Raw genomic sequence first — 17,956 nt, 5'->3', positions numbered from 1 at the left:
GTACCGCTTTCTTACCATATGGTTCCCTACCGTTCAGTGTTCTTGTTTTAATTGTTATTTTCCATGTTTTCCCGTCACTTTCTGACCTTCCCCCATTTTCAGACCTCCCTTATTCTCAGACCTTTCTTACTCTATGACCTTTTAGACCTCTTCTAATTTCTGACCCCCCCCCCTACTCTCTGACCCCCTGGTCGTTGACCCCAACTACTCTCTGACCTGTGTTCTCTCCTCCCCCTTCCTCTCTGACCCCTCTACTCCCTGGCTTCCCATTACCCTAGCTTCCATTGCCCTCTACCCTTTCTCACCCCCCACCCCACGAACCCACTTACACCCTAACTTCCCTACTTTCTGAACCCCCCACCACCACTCTCTGATGCCCTTGTCATGCGCTCCCACTCTCACTTTGCTATCCCCCCCCCTCCCCCGGCTCAATCGCTCACTCACACTCCCGATGTACATATTCGCCACCACAGCACACTCAGTCTCCCACATATAAATCATCTCCTTTATTCCTCTCACTCTTCTCAATTTAAATAACTCCCCCCCCCCCATCCCCAACGCCCTCTCTTAAAACTCATGTTTTTGCCCCTCACCCCTACCCTTCCGTTGCCCCTCACCCCTACCCTTCCGTTGCCCCTCACCCCTTACCCTTCCGTTGCCCCTCAACCCTTACCCTTCCCTTCGTCAGTCCCCGCTGATCGTCGTTGGACGATGCCTTACGACGATACTCGGGCATCGCTGGCCTCCTCTCTCCCTGTCTCCCTCGCTGCGACGGGGGACCCAAAATTGAACTTCTTCGGCGTGACCAACCAACACGTATTATGGCCCAGCAAGCACACACACACACACACACACACACACACACACACACACACACACACACACACACACACACACACACACTTAAACTGCCTCATTAATGGATGATCTCTTGCTACACACTGTATAATGTCAATCAGCCAGCTGTTGACGACCACACGACCAAGCGATTTCTGAAACTGTCTTAATATACGTTATCTCCGTCGTGCCTATGCCACGACCTCTGTGCTGGCGGTGGATTGAAAGCCAGGTGAATCAAGAGTAGTTTGTGGTCTTCAAGTTTCTGTCGTGTGGGATCGTAAATATGGTCGCACGGTGTCGTAGACATCGCTGCACGGTATCGCAAATATGGTCGCACGGTGTCATAGATATCGCTGCACGGTATCGTAAATATCGTCGTGCCGTATCTTATATCGTTGTATGGTATCATAAGCATCGTCGTGCGATATCATGAATATCGTTGTATGGTATCATAGATATACCCGTATGGTGTCGTAAATATCGTCCTGTGGTATCGTATAGAGAAAGTGGGATAGGGGACCTGTTTTATTATTATTATTATTATCATTATTATTATTATTATAATTATTATTATTATTATTATTATCATTATTATTATCCTTATTATTATCATTATTATTATCATATAATCCTATTATACCTATTGATATCATATATTACCTCCATTCATCATGAAATAATATTAGAATAATTTTCCGTTCCTCAGAGTAATAGAATACCACTGCCCATTCCTCACATCACAGCACAAGGTGTATTGTCTCACCGTAGAACGAACCTTGGTGCTGAGGTGTTATACGAGTATCTGTAACGAGACAGATACTTTATCTGTACCGTCACAGATACTCGTAGGCTCACTCGTGAAGTATAAGGTTTTTTGAAAAGGTGGTGGCACACACACACACACACACACACTCGTGGTGATTAGGGTAATTACGATGATAACGAGGCAGTGGTCAAGGTGATAATGATGTATGGTGATGATAGCCATGATATATTTCGCAATACAGATGGCAATGAATTATGATTGTTAAGTCGTGATTCATTTCGGTCGACCCTGTTTTCTGACGGAAAGCCGAGAGAGAGAGAGAGAGAGAGAGAGAGAGAGAGAGAGAGAGAGAGAGAGAGAGAATTATAATAGGATTTCATATGCAAGCTCCAGGGCTTCGGGAACTCCGGTAACCCTAATTTAAATGGGGGGGGATTTATCAGGTGCTTCATAAATAATGGCGAGGGAGATGGTGTTTAGATAATGGTGAGAGAGGTAGTGTTTTGTGCAGGACCTCGCCTCCACGCTCCTCCCTGGACCCCACTTGGCTCACACACACACACACACACACACACACACACACATCACCCGGTGCTATCATACGCCTTTATGACGGGTGATGGCGCTTGTGGTGGAGATGAGTGCGAGGAATACACTTAACTAGAGTGGGAGTGTTGGTGATATTCACGGAGGAGTAAGATCTCGTGAAGGCAGCACGATGAGAGTAGAGGCGGATCAGAACACTGACGACCGCATGATTTGGCAGGTGTGGTGATGGAGGGTGAGGGTGAGGAGGGAGATCTGCAGGTGTAGGAGGGAGGAGGGTTTCGGCGGTACTCCGGGTCCTCAGTTGCTAATGCTGTGGCCTCCGTGTTCTCTTTTACTGTTGTAGCTCGTAGGTTCCGCGGGCCGTGACTGACGTAGTAGGTGGTCAACATATAGTTCGTGGCTACTGTAGTGGATGGCTGCTGTAGGCCATGGCCATTGTGTCGTCAGTGGGTTGGGCAATCCGTAATTCTTACAGTCCAGAGCTGCTGTAGTTCGTGGATAGTGTGGTCCACTTTATTGAGCACTGTATGTGGAAGTGGTGTGTGTGTGTGTATGTGTGTCCAAGGTCCCTGAGGTAGAACCATATCTCTGCGATTGACGTCCAGGTCCAGTGATGGTTGCGTTCAGATCCAATGATGTTAGCGTTCAGGTCCAGTGATGGTTCTGTTCTGATCCAGTGATGTTAGGGTTCAGGTCCAGTGATGGTGGCGTTCAGATCGAGTGACGATGGCGTTCAAGGCCAGTGATGGTGGCGTTCATATCGAGTGATGGTGGCTTTCAGATCGAGTGATGGTGCCGTTCAGGTCCAATGATGGTGGCTTTCAGATCGAGTGATGGTGGCGTTCAGATCAAGTGATGGTGGCGTTCAAGGCCAGTGATGGTGGCGTCCCGGGATAGTAATGGTGGCGTTCAGGGTCAGTGATGGTGGCATTCCTTACATTTATTACACTTCCGCCCCTCTGGCCACTCTTCCTTCCCCTCACACACCCTTCTTCCACTCTCTCCTCTTAAAACTCCCCTGCCACACTGTAACCTCTCATTCCCTCTCTCCTTCACTCTCCCTCTGCCTACTTTTACTCACCCTTTCTATCGGCTTTTCATCCACACACTGCTTGTTCGAACTCTCCCTCACGCTGCCCCCAGTCCCATCTTCCTCTCACGCACTCTACGCTCCCTCACTCACACTGAAAATAGTGCCTATTTGGCTACCTCTCCATACCTGCGAAGCATGATCCTTTCAGATGAAGCTGTAACCCCCAAGGAGGTGAATTAAGGCAAATGTAAGTGAAACTTGACGACCCTTGGTGATCTGTGACCCCCAGCAGATCAGCAGTGACACTAACAGGTCAACCGTAAGGATGCTAGGTCAATTGTGACAAAACTAGGTCAACCATGCTACCTCCAAGGCAGCCATTACGCCGTCAGGTCAAATCGTGACACCTCCAGGTCAACAGTGATGAGGTAAGCGAAGGTCACACGATGGACGGTGTGCCCGTCAGGTGAACTGTGACCTCGACTGGTAACCTGTGACTCCTACTAGCGAGGCATGACGGTGCTAGGTGAGCGTGGAATCCTACGCCCTCATGTAGCAGCATGAGGACTACGTGCACCTGTTCTGGTGAGGGGAGGGAGGAGAGGGACGCGCGGCTCGTGTGGCCATCAGGAGAACACACACGCGCTATTACTCTCTTATCTTGAGAGCGAAATTGCAGTTCTTGTCATGCACGGCGACGTATCCTGTGGCGGGGAGCCTCGCACTCCTGGCGTATGAGACTACTTAACATAAAGCCCAGGGGAGCCTGGTGCTACGACGGCGTGGAAGGAACGGCGTGCCTTCATGGGTGGCGTAGCTGGAGGACACGGGACCGCTGTGGCCAGGGCCTCTGGACCTCGTGCACCTTATGAAACGTCCCTCCTGCACCCGTCGCTGAAACCCCCGATTGGATCCCTCCTGCATCCATAGTAGGAACCACGGCTCATTCCGTTCGTTACTAAGTGTACGTAAAGTAGTGGCCCAGGTCTGCACCCTGCGAGTGTTGTTCCGTGGTAATTAGCCGTAGGTGTTTTGACCCTGTCACCCGGCTAGATGCGGAAGCTGTTCGTTCATTTTCATTTACTTGCTGAGGTTTGATCTGTGTTTTGAGATTTATATGTGCTTATCACACACAGCCGAGAGATTACATCATATCCAATAGGTTACTGAGTAATATTTAACCGACATAATGAGTTCATTACTTATTGCGTTTTACATTTGATACAATTTCTGTTTTGACTTACGAGTCTCTTACTGAGAGAGACTGTCAGTGGGTGTTCTGAATGAAGCTGAGATCCCTGTGGGTGCCAGGTCGAGAGAAGCTGAGCTCCGATGCTGACGTCCAGCGAACCTCCACTTGACCCTCTTGGACCCACGTTACGGCTTCTCTCGGAGGCTCCTCACGATCATTAATCTTCCGTGCATTTACGGTACACAAAGACCACGAAAAGGCCGTAGTTAATTTAGGAGGCACAAAGAGAGGTGCGGGTAGAGGCTGCATATACAAGCAGGAGACAATGGCGCCAGGAATCTGTGGTCTCATGCCCAACCAGATCCCCCGTAGAGACCAGCCTTCTCGCCAAAGGCCGCCCCCCTGGCTGGCTTGGACTACCTAGCCCCGTGTTGGCTTTGGTTGCCCAGCCCCGCCCTGGCTCTGGCTACCCAGCCCCGCCCTAACTACGGTTGCCCGGCCCCGCCCTGGATACGGTTGCCCGACTCCGCCGTGGCCACTAATGCCCGTCCATTTTCCTGGCTTCGGCTACGAATGTTCGCCCGCATCCGACAGTATCTGGCTACCGATGTTCATCACTTAGCTTCCGATGTCTGGACACTATTTCTGTGTGCGCACTATTTCTGTGTGCGCATGGACGCCTCCTGGCACGCTATCGCTGTCCACCGCCACACTGTCTGTAGCTGATCGTCCATGTATTCCCTCAAGTTGAATCACCTTTATGCACTTGGAACTATGAAACTTAAGTCGTCATTACATATGGTCGTTCTTGAGGAAGTCATACGGTCGGAGGTCTCCTTCTCTCCTGCCTCTCACATCTGGCGGCTCCACAACGACGCTGCCGCAAAAAGTTGAGAAAATTTACTGCTACGGCGAACGTGACTTACAGCATGAAGTGGTTATGATTTTTACACATATGAACAAAAAGTTCCGGAATCGCGACCTGATACCCGAATTTGGAGAATTCTGAAACTGATTTTTTTTCCCGTCTTTCACTTATTTTTTATTATATTGGCCACATTCTCGAAAATGACGAGTCGTCCATAGCCATCATGGTTGTCTGGACGGGCTCCGGCGAGAGAACGAAGTTAATTTTTAGCAGCTTCCCCTTCTTGACCAGCGTCTGCCAGAGGACTACCAGAAGCTTCGTCTACACCCGCGCCTTCCAGCGGCTTCTCTCTCTCTCTCTCTCTCTCTCTCTCTCTCTTGACCACTCCCATCCAATGGCCTCCCCTTCAAGACCCAAGCTTTCCAGCAGCAACCCTGTGTTTTGACCAGTGCCTTCCAGTGGCCTCCTTATCTGGACCATTTTCTTTCAACGGCCTTTCCGTCTTGACCCATGCTGTCCTTCGGCCTCTTCGTCTGGACCCGAGCTGTCCTTCGGCTTCTTCGTCTGGACCCGTGACTCAGTGGTATCTTCGTCTGAACCCATCTAGCGGCCTCCCTGTATTGAGTAGTGCCTTTCAAATGCCTTCCAGCGACCACCCTGTCTTGATCAGTGCCTGCCGGAGGACTGAGAGACCTTCTTGAGCACGACTTCCTGTTGGCCTCAGGACTCTGTTACATTCCAATGCTCATAATAAGTTGCAATATTTTTTCCCCCCAGCAGATATTCCAGTTAAGCGTATATATTTCGATTTTATATGTACTCTGTTCTTGTTTTTCTGTGTTGAGTGAAGCGTGTGTACTTCGATTTCAAACGTGTTTTTATTTGTCTGTGTTTTTGTACCTGTATGAATGAGTTTAATATTGCTTGTGTGTTCGTTTTACTTGCAAAGCTAGAAAAGAACACATGAACTAGATGAACACCGGACTAGATGAACACCACACGTCTAATGAAGGATAAGTTCAAGAATTTGGTATAACATACAATCATCTTCTGCAGCGGAGACTCTACTTCCTACACACAAGTCATGTCCAGGTGGACGGTCCCTGGACCAGCGAAAGGGTCATCGACTCTTCTGCTGGCTTTCCTCTTATGCGCCACACCTTCGCAACGTCCTGATGTAATTAGTATTAGCTATCTTTCCCAACCTTTTGTGTCCCGTTTATTCATGTCCATGATATCTCGACATCTTTAGCCATGGTTTGATGCTACTGTCATGGGTAGTAGCCAGTCCTTTGCTAGCCTACGGCAAAGGTGTATAACTCTCCTTACTTCAGCTCCATGTAAATTGGGAGAGTTGATGATAATAGATAGATCCATGGTTTCTACTACATACACTTTAAACATTTCAGTACCATTTATGCTTCCCTGTGTTTGTCAAATCATCTTAAATCCTTCGTTAAAACCTCACTGTCACTCCCTCAGCCACCAGTGGCTGGACACAGATAGTGGAAGTTAGTTCTTATCTCTTAAGCTGTTCCTCCTGTTCCTTCCTACGATCTGTCCATAGCTAGGGTACTTACTGTGAATAAGTTGCTACAGTTCATGCCATATTAGCAGCTATAAGATGTAAACGATATATGAAATGAATAAACTGGAATCTGAAAATGCTCTTGGCTTTCTCTTAAATTTGACACAGCTGAAAAGATGCAGAATCATAATTAACACAAAAATGTGCTTCCAGAGATGAGCCATCTTATCCCTCTCTGGCTCCTCCAGAACACCATTAGAATGTTGTTGTAAACGCTATTACTAACTCCTGACTTTCCTCTCGTCCCTCTGCAGAGCCAAGAGCAAGAACGGAGGCCGTATTCTACGAGACAAGCTGGAAAAGATCGGCCTCAACTTACCGGCGGGACGAAGGAAGGCAGCCAACGTCACCCTGCTCACCTCACTCGTCGAAGGTAAGTAGCAGAGAAGGTTTCCCGTTGTTTGCACCGCTCCAGCAGGGTGTCAGCGCCAAGTCCAGGTTTTCGGGGAAAAACTTGTTAAATGGTCCAGAAGTGTCATAATACAGGTTTCCACTTGATGAAGTCTCTCTCTCTCTCTCTCTCTCTCTCTCTCTCTCTCTCTCTCTCTCTCTCTCTCTCTCTCTCTCTCTCTGGCTATTTTAACTGATGAGGTTTTCATGTGAGTATTCTCCAAGTAAAGGTTTGCTTTAGGTTTTCAGCTGCTTTTTTTTTTTTTTTTGAGCTGTGGGATCAAGTTTTCCAGATACCAGAACTTTTATGATATTGCAGTTCAGAATTTCATGTTTTCTTTCAAGATTCAAAGGTTTTGTATGTGTTGCGCTCCAGGAAGGAGACTCCATTTGCTGGTAACTATAGGCTTTGTTGCTTCCGAATGCTGAATGTATTTTTTTTTATTGTAAAGGTCGATGGTTTTATTTTTCTGGCGGATGTCTGGCTATTGACAGCTTATGAACCTTTTTTCCCTCTTTTTTTAGGCTTGAAATCTCTGATAATTTTGCAGTTATGTGAATTTCTTTTTACTTCAGAAGCCATTGTTTCTATACTTACCTCCGCTGGGAGACATCACAACACTTATATCTATCTGTCTATCTATCTATCTATCTATCTATCTATATATATATATATATATATATATATATATATATATATATATATATATATATATATATATATATGTATATATACGGGCACGTGCAACAAGCCCACGCCCACGACATATATCTTGATTCACCTGCTTACGGGCACTGAGGACTTCCGCAGCCGAATTTGACCGTTCTCTGCACCCTACGCTTTCTCCCATCCACCGCCAGCAGACCCAGGTACTGTATACTCCACGACCCGGGGCTGTAAACACCTCCAGCTTAGGCCGTGGCTGACGGGTGGTCACACCTACTCCAGCGGTGGATGTAGAGTCCTCGTGCAACGCCCGTCTGGAGATGATGGCAGAGATATGACCTCGACCAGTTAATCTCCCGACCCTTTCCCTTGCCAGCCTCACTGTCACTCCTCCCTCTCCCTCCCTCCGCCGTGCCAGCGACAGTCCCACCATCGTCGGTAGACTTTCCTGGTTCCTCACCGCCGTACTCCTGACCATCTCGCAATCCCTCCATACTGGTCGGGTCTCGCTCCGTACCGCTGGAAGATAAGACCTCATAAATTCACTCCAGTGAGAGTAAATGGGTAACAAATTGCACCGCTCGTGGTAGGTTAATGGAAGTACGTGCCAGGTATGCGATGGTCGAGTACCTGGGGGAGCGGCAGCGGACCTCAGGGCTGGCCACGGCCCGACCTGCTCGTCTCTCTTCAGGAGGCTGGAGATCGAGAATACGACCCTCCGAACTGTGTTAAAACACAGGCAAGACGAGGGATGTTTTTCCCGGGTTAAAGAAACGCCCCTTGACACAAACCGAAGAGACACGTCGGTGTCGTGTGCGCCAGAGGCATTCGACACTGGAACATGTACATCCAGGAAAATACTGATGTTCGGGACACCACACACACACACACACACACACACACACACACCGTCCACCGGACCTTCCAACCGAAAAGGACTCCACCTTCCCCAAATCTTGTGTGAAGCACAGGCTCGCTGCTGTGGGAGCCTCACGCATAAAAGGACTCCTGAAATGGCATTATATATATATATATATATATATATATATATATATATATATATATATATATATATATATATATGTGTGTGTGTGTGTTTGTGTGGGGGGGGGGGGGGACTAGTCATGTTTGCGTGTGGAGTACGATCCCTCCTCGTCCGGCTGAGGCAGGGCAGGCCGGCTCTGTCATGCTTGCTTCATCATAGCACCTCCCGCTTTACTAATAATAATGATAACAGTAAAGTAATGATGATAATGATAATAATACATTTGGGGGAATGCATTCAGAGTAGAGTGGGGTTGTCGAAGAAAGAAGAGGAAGGGAGATGCATGTTAAGACTGTCTTTACACAAATACTGGTTGTCGGTGCGGGTGGCTGGGTGCGGTCTGCTGATTTTGACAGTGGGTGGGATTTCTCTCCTTACTAACCTCTCCCTCACATTCTCCATCGTGAACATCACCCAGTCCTTTCCTTTCACCCCACTGGATAACCCACCGCTGGCTTCGGGTCTTAAATCTCAGGCCCCAGAACAGCCGCCACCACAAGGTAAGACTCAACCTACCTCGATGGTGTGGGAAGCTGCAACGAACAGCCATGTGAACCAACCCTGGACCTTAGGCCATCACTCACCCGCGACTCCTCTCTCTCTCTCTCTCTCTCTCTCTCTCTCTCTCTCTCTCTCTCTCTCTCTCTCTCTCTCTCTCTCTCTCTCTCTCTCTCTCTCTCCCATCCACCACGCCCTCGTGACGAATCACTAGGTCCTCTAATCCATCACCGCGACTGGTAACCCATCACCACGCCCTCAGACCCACAACTAAGTCTCTCCAACTCGTTACCAGGCCTTCAGCGTTGCCACTACGCCCCTCAGAAATCCTTAAGCTCGCCACCACCAACGTAGACACATCATCATCATCATCATCATCATCATCATCATCATCACAACCTTCGGATCCGTCACCACTCCCTCAAATCCATCATCACCACTCCTCCAAAACCATCACTACTCCTCCCAATCCATCACCACTCCTCCAGACACATCGCCATGCCCCTTAATCCATCACACATGCCTGCAAAGCCATCACCATGTCCTAAAACAAAACCGCCTCCGCCACATCCACCACCATGCCGTCATAACCTCCTGCGTCCATGTACTGTACCCACTGCATGCTAGGCCTCCACCTACCACTAGATATGTGCCCTTCACCCACCCTCTCGATGAAATGCTTTGTCTGTGTATAAATAGACAATAAATTTCTTTCAAACTAAGACGTGATAAACAGTTGCCATAGGATCAGCATACATCACCACGTCACCAAAGCCACCACCAAGCCATCACCTTCATCATCAGACCCACGGACCCATGACGGCGTAACGCTGAATAACCCTATTACCACGCCTTGAGACTCTACCGACCGACCAGCGTCACGTCTCCACACCCGTCACCATGTCGTCACACTCGCCACCACTCCTACAAAGCCCACGACCACCACCCCGGCATCCCATCCATCACCACGACACACGCCACCACCCGCCCCATCACCACGACACACGCCACCACCCACCCAATCACTACGACACACGCCACAACCCACCCCATCACTACGACACACGCCACAACCCCATCACCACGACACATGCCACCACCCATCCCCATCACCACGACAAACGTCACCACCCATCACCACGACACACGCTACCACCCCATCATCACGACACACGCTACCACCCCATCATCACGACACACGCTACCACCCCATCATCACGACACACGCTACCACCCCATCACCACGACACATTCACCCACCCCATCCCCACTAGACATACCTCTATCCCATCCCCATCCCGTGTTCCTCCACTGCCGCGCCGCCGTCGGCTGGTTCCTCACGAGTGTCGTCAGGAGGTCCAGGCTTCCTTGTAGTGTTTGCCGGCCTTTTATTGCACTCCCCGCAACGCTCTCTCAGTATTAAATTCATACTAACGTAATTGATTTCCTTGACCCATTTTTCTGTTGGGCATCGCGAGCATTGAATAACACGGCCAGTTCGTCCGTAATGGCGTAGGTAACTAATCTTCACTTGTTTTGCGGTGTTAAGTTAGATTTTTTTTTTTTTAGAATTTTTTCTTATTTAGACTCCATTCTTCTTATTTAGACTCTTCGAACGAAGTTTGCGCGCCATTGAGCAGTCTTGGCGCTAGATGCGTTCGTTGTTTGCTGTTGTGTTTACAGGTGATTGAGGGAAATGTTATTGCAGTTAACGATTATTTGGTATTCGCTGAAATTGAGATTATGTAAAAATATACATCAGGAAAGAATGTTTGGTCACGGGGAGAAATTTCCCGCTCGTTCGTCTACCTTGATACTATTTTGGAACTTAGGACATTTTGCCCAAAGGCAGGGCTAGCGCGTAGCGCTCACCGCAGGAAAATATGTAGATTGACGAGTTACATTGTGAGTTACATATTGTCAGGTGTTATGTATGAGATTGATATATTGTATTTATGTGGACTGAATAGCCAGCAGCCCACGTGTGGTTGAGGCAGAAGGAAAAGACAAGTACTTGTGCCACAGGAGTGCAACTTGACAGCCACTGATGTGCTGGTTCACGACGTCGCTGTCGTAGTTTATTTCGTTGGAAGGAATATATTCCCAAAGCGAAGTTGTTCGCAGGACCTTATGTTTTACTGTGGTGTCAGCGGGAACACGTGAAGGTTATAATGTATGTAGCAGTCTGCTTGCTAACACACTTCTCGAGACCTGGGATTAAAATGAATATTTGTACGTACGTGAAAAGTGAGCTTTGTATTTCTGATAACTGAGTTGAATATTTGTACCTACGAGGAAAAAGGAGCTTTGGATTTCTGATAACTGAGTGATGTAGTGTATGTTTATGTAGAATGAAGAGGAGGAGAGAAAAAGAGTCAAGCGGACTGGTGAAAACCTGATATTATAGACATGAGGGACCTACGGCGTGAGGGTTTGATGACGGTGTACAATAGTACAGTTGTAAGGTAGGAAGAGAAGAGATGCGAAGAGCTTGGTGGATAGAAAGTTGTTGTGAGTGAGCGTCCAAGTCTTTAGGTATAGCAGATGATGCATGGGGCACAAGATCATGGTGATGTGCACCCAGGGCGTATAGCGTGTCCTAAGGATATAGAGTGAGGGGTAGCAAGTGTGAAGTTGGTTGTTTGAAATGGTGTGGTTATTCTGTCCCAGCGACTCTGCTTAGTGTGTTGAAAGGAAATGAGAAGCGCCGTGATGGTAGTATGAGAAATGTAAGAGGGCACAGGTGCTTCTACCCCATGGTAAGATGAACTGAGTTAAAGATGATAGAAAAAAAAACTAGCTCACAGACACATATCAGGTTCTCAAAACTGTTTGTAAGAACTTGAGTTTCACATCGATTTTCGGAAACTTAAACTCTTATTGTTGACACGGACTCCTTTTTTAAGTGCTGATGATCTGGGTTGTTACCAAGTCCAGGGTCTGGATGGATTCCCGTCGCCCCGTGAAACCATTGTGGCCTCTGGTCGTACCAACTGTGCCCATCTGGTAGCATCAGCTTGCTGCTTCCCGTTACGCGGGTGGCCGGGGGATGGTTTTTACAGAGGTCTGAGGAACATCGACTTAGAACTCACTGCGTATTAGAGCCGACAGACTTGGGGATCTCTCTGTCTGTCTGTCTGTCTCTCTCTCTCTCTCTCTCTCTCTCTCTCTCTCTCTCTCTACACGGCAACAAGTGAGGCTATCTTGAATAATGATGAGATATGTGTCAGGCCATCTTGGAGGATGATGAGGAGGATTGTGTCAGGCCATCTTGGAGGATGATGAGGAGGATTGTGTCAGGCCATCTTGGAGGATGATGAGGAGGATTGTGTCAGGCCATCTTGGAGGATGATGAGGAGGATTGTGTCAGGCCATCTTGGAGGATGATGAGGAGGATTGTGTCAGGCCATCTTGGAGGATGATGAGGAGGATTGTGTCAGGCCATCTTGGAGGATGATGAGGAGGATTGTGTCAGGCCATCTTGGAGGATGATGAGGAGGAATGTTTTGCGATGCTGGATGTCCCCTGCCAGTTATATTCAGGAGAGAATTCGCAATATTTACGAAACTGGTTTAGTCGCCACAATATTTGCAGTTTGCACGAAAATTCTTGCGGGCAGTTTTGTGGGCGAGGAAGAATAAGTTATTACGTTAAATCTAATGTGTGTGGTCATTGATCCTTTCATCTGGAGTATTTTTTAGAAGCGTTAGAAACTTGAGGTGGAGCGATTTTGCCTAAGATGAGAATAACTTCTGCCTGCGTGGTGCATAGCGAGAGGTAAGACGGCATCAGGTAAACTGGATGCTGGGTCGGAGATTGGGGGGCGTCTTCGTTGTGGAGTGGGATCACCCGCCCACCTAGGGACGGTTCCCAGACGTCTGAAGTAAGGGTAGGGGGGGGGGGGGCTTCTCCTGGCCTCTTGCATGTGCTAGTTAACTGCAGCCGTGGTCAGTAATGGTGGAGATGAGTGGTGGTGGTGGTGGTGGTGGCGGTCGAGGGAGGCTACGAGTCTGGTGGTGTTGGTGGGTCTGGGTCTGGGTGGCGGCGGTGTGCGTGCCGGGAACTACTCTGGCTGGTCGGGTAATTACAGATTCCCGGGAGCCCGACCCGACCCACACCTGGACCGGTCCACCTGCCCCGCCGCTCCTCCCAGGCACCCAGGACCCGGAGTCCGGGTCCAGGCGGGGCCTTGGAGTACTCGTGAGCGTCAGGCGGAGGGGGCACCGTCGTGTGAACCGGCGGGAGATAGCCAGGTTAATGATGGCGAGTAATGGCATCCGGGATGCACGAGCGAGAGGTCGGGCGCGGGCGTGCTTGTGGGGGCGGGCCCGGGAGCCAGGTCGTGCGCGTAGGCGGGGTGGGCGTGCGGGTCCCGGCTCCCGAGTAAGTCCAGTAGCCGCCCTGCATACTTTCGCAGAATCCTCGGGTATATTTAGCATGGCTAATGTACTTGGTGCCCTCCCGTAGCCGGGGTCAGCGACACTGGCAGGGCTGGCCACTCCTGTAGTGTCGTTGAGGGGTAGACACAAGGGAGATGGGTAGTGTGCAGCTGCGACCGGGGAGATGCGGGAGGCTGCAGGTGGGGAGTGGCACCTCCTCCCCCTGCCTCAGGCGACGTGAAACATCACCAGGTGAGGGGCAAAGTTGGTACACACGACAGTGGGCCGACACGCACTACCAGTCCCTCGGCGTCGCTCAGGTGAGTCGCTCAGGTGAGGCTATGATTCTTGCAGGTAATGGGAAGATATTTTGATTATTCTCTCGAGCTCATGTGTCCCTATTGTATGGATATCTGAGAGCATTAGGAAATTGTGCCATAATGGGGCACTGTTACGGGCGCATCGACCCTCTGAGCTGTGACACCGCTGCGATCCTCATCAGAGCGATGTGTCAGACGGAGGGAAACAAGAGGTAGTCTGTACCACCAGCTCTGCTGAGGTCGTCCGATGTTCCCAGTGTACAAACTCTTGTCACTGGACGATTCACAAGGTGGGTAGAATCGGGTTTGCTTACACCATAGACTTGGAGCGACTGGAAACGAACCCTCCACACCTCTCACCCGAAACCGATATGCATTTCGCGTGTCAGCAGGCGACGTACTGCAGATAAAATCGCAGCCTACCACCAGGAGGAGGAGTTTGTGGTGGTAAGCATCAGCAGAAACCACCGGGACTGGTAGAGAACACGGTAGTACAGGGTTCCGCCCGTGAGGGAGATAACGAACACCAATGAAGGACTGAAACATTGAGGTCTCGGTTAGTATGAAACTTCCTTTCTCCCGGTGTCTGCCGATGGGAGGTCGAGATGGCGCAGTCGTTGGGACGTATCTTCGTCCGCTCGGGCCCCCAGGACACCATCATCGTTGCGGTGGCCTCCTGTATACTTGCACAAGAAGAACATCCTCATACAACATTGGCAAAAGTCTTTCTACTGGTTCCTCAGCGGTAAAGGTTTCGTTTGAATCACATTGTGCATCGTCGAAGGCAGCCTAGATTGCGATGGATCCAAGCTTCAAAATTGCGGTCTTGTTTTTGACATGTTTGTATTCAGTTTTCATCAACAAAAACCTGTTGGTCAGGAGCCTCGCCGCGCTTACATTTGCTTCACACCTGCTGAGGGAGGGGGGCTCAGGGGCGCCACCCAACATTATGGGATCACTGACCATCGACTCTGCTGGTGTAGACCAATATCTTGCATAGCCTAAGCGGCCGTACATTCCAGGCCAGACGCACGTACAGCACACGTGGTTGGTGGGCCCGTATCACCTGGTGTGTCCATGATACGTGGTGAATCTAGGGGCACGTGTATGAAGGTGGCTCCGACACGACATCCTGGACTCGGTGAGACGTGCCATAAGATTCCATGTGGATGGATGACGGCCGTGTGGATGTGTAACGGTCCGTGTGGATGGGTGACGGCCGTGTGGACGAGTGACTGCCTTGTGGATGGGTGACGGTCCGTGTGGATGAGTGATGGCCGTGTGGGTGTGTGACGTTCCGTGTGAATGTGTGACGTTCCATGTGGATGGGTGACGTTCCGTGTGGATAGGTGACGTTCCGTGTGGATGGGTGACGGTCAGTGTGGACGGTTGACGTTCCGTGTGGATGGATGACGATCCGCGTGGACAGGTGGTGGCCGTGTAGACGAACTCACACATAATTATAGGACAATTGAGGTTGTACCACGATGGTTTACGACGCTTGTGGCGGCGGTCACCCATGTAACACGGCAGCCATCCCGACCCTCGCTACCCATGCCCTCGACCTCACCGTCTGGCCAAGAACACTTCCTCTTCCTCCTCTGTTCCTTTCTCTTTGTCTTCCCTCTTCTCCAATGTTCCTCGTTGTTGTCCTTCCCATCCTTCTTCATACTCATCCCTTCGCCCTCCTCCTCCAACTCTTCCTCTTCTTCCTGCTCCTCGAATTCTTGTAGTAAAATCATGACTTTGAACGGCCACATACCAAGGATCGCACGGGTGTGTGGCGGTCCCTCGCACAGGGCCAGGAGCCTCCGCGTAACTGGACGCCACTTCTGGGTATGTCTTATACACAAGGTGCCACTGATCCTGGGAGAAGGTATACACACGTTTTCATCTTCCTGGGTCGAAGTAATTCCATATAGCACGACTCTGAGCGAAAGCTGTCGGTTCTCGGATTACTGTCATCTGCTTATCTCACCTGTGGTATTTACTGCCTCGTGAATGGCAAGGTTTGATCAAGCACTGTCATTCACATAGCGTCGTAGGAGAACCTTATCTTGCAATTCCTTGGGTACTGATGGCTTAATCCTACAAAGGTCGGGTCAAGAGCCGTCGAGCGGTCGCGCGCGCTCAAGGGTTCGTCCCGTCGTGCCCGAGGTCTGCACCGCCGTGCCCGAGGTCCGTACCGCCGTGCCCGAGGTCTGCACCGCCGTGGCCGAGGTCCATGCCGTCGTGCCCGAGGTCCGTACCATCGTGCCCGAAGTCCGTACCGTCGTGCCCGAGGTCTGCACCGTCGTGCCCGAGGTCCGTACCGTCGTGCCCGAGGTCCGTGCCGTCGTGCTCACTCCACCCAGTATAATACCAGGCCAACTATTTATGGTTTCTTGACGGGAGAGGAGGAAAGGGGGGAAAAAAAAGCATATATTGCTCTTGTTCCAGTAAAATCCAACTTTCAAACCGCGAGCTCTCACCGCTCACACTAGGCCGGTTTATACATTTTAGAAAGTAGGGGGGAGGGAAACGCGCGCGCGCGCGCGAGGCCATGAGGATACAAATTACTCCATTTTCGGAGAGGCTTGACAAGTAGCGGGAGGATATGAGCAGAGTATGGCAGGGGTGTTCGGGGGATGACAGTAGAACTCCTGTGCGTGGTAATGTATCCATGTTACATCTTAATCGTATCTGTTCGTTACGATGTCTGTCTGTGATGGAATTAAAGTCAGATTCTAACCGACAGGTTTCTTTCTTCTTCTCTTTTTCTGATCATGCACCTGTATGCTTTAATTATTGGTCATTTGGTTGAAGATTAACTTCGTACAGTTTGCGGGCGGCGCTGCGTGTGAGGGAGGGAGGAAGCCTGGCACATATCCAGTGTGTGGTGGAGGCTACAGTATTAACACAAGGGTCAAGTACCCTTAAGTACCCTGTACGGGCGGATATGAATCCGTGATTCTGTCTTGCTGTAAATCCTTTATGAGTGTCCTTGATGAAGGAGATCCTCTCTCTCTCTCTCTCTCTCTCTCTCTCTCTCTCTCTCTCTCTCTCTCTCTCTCTCTCTCTCTCATATATATATATATATATATATATATATATATATATATATATATATATATATTTTTTTTTTTTTTTTTTTTATACTTTGTCGCTGTCTCCCGCGTTTGCGAGGTAGCGCAAGGAAACAGACGAAAGAAATGGCCCAACCCCCCCCATACACATGTACATACACACGTCCACACACGCAAATATACATACCTACACAGCTTTCCATGGTTTACCCCGGACGCTTCACATGCCTTGATTCAATCCACCGACAGCACGTCAACCCCTGTATACCACATCGCTCCAATTCACTCTATTCCTTGCCCTCCTTTCACCCTCCTGCATGTTCAGGCCCCGATCACACAAAATCCTTTTCACTCCATCTTTCCACCTCCAATTTGGTCTCCCTCTTCTCCTCGTTCCCTCCACCTCCGACACATATATCCTCTTGGTCAATCTTTCCTCACTCATTCTCTCCATGTGCCCAAACCATTTCAAAACACCCTCTTCTGCTCTCTCAACCACGCTCTTTTTATTTCCACACATCTCTCTTACCCTTACGTTACTTACTCGATCAAACCACCTCACACCACACATTGTCCTCAAACATCTCATTTCCAGCACATCCATCCTCCTGCGCACAACTCTATCCATAGCCCACGCCTCGCAACCATACAACATTGTTGGAACTACTATTCCTTCAAACATACCCATTTTTGCTTTCCGGGATAATGTTCTCGACTTCCACACATTTTTCAAGGCTCCCAAAATTTTCGCCCCCT

At 49.6% G+C, this 17,956-nt stretch overlaps 1 protein-coding gene across 3 annotated transcripts in view; it reads left to right on the top strand.

Moving 5' to 3' along the window:
• LOC139750827 (transcription factor AP-2-epsilon-like) overlaps window positions 1-17,956 on the top strand; it is a 313,622-nt gene that overhangs the window by 258,683 nt on the left and 36,983 nt on the right. For all 3 annotated transcript variants that reach the window (XM_071665597.1, XM_071665598.1, XM_071665599.1), the window contains exon 8: window positions 7,091-7,209. In XM_071665597.1, the coding sequence (XP_071521698.1) occupies window positions 7,091-7,209 (119 nt within the window). The remainder of the gene's footprint in view (window positions 1-7,090; window positions 7,210-17,956) is intronic.

Source organism: Panulirus ornatus, chromosome 10, assembly GCF_036320965.1.
Source record: "Panulirus ornatus isolate Po-2019 chromosome 10, ASM3632096v1, whole genome shotgun sequence".
Lineage (NCBI taxonomy): Eukaryota > Metazoa > Arthropoda > Malacostraca > Decapoda > Palinuridae > Panulirus > Panulirus ornatus.
This window is presented reverse-complemented; position numbering and strand designations above follow the sequence as displayed.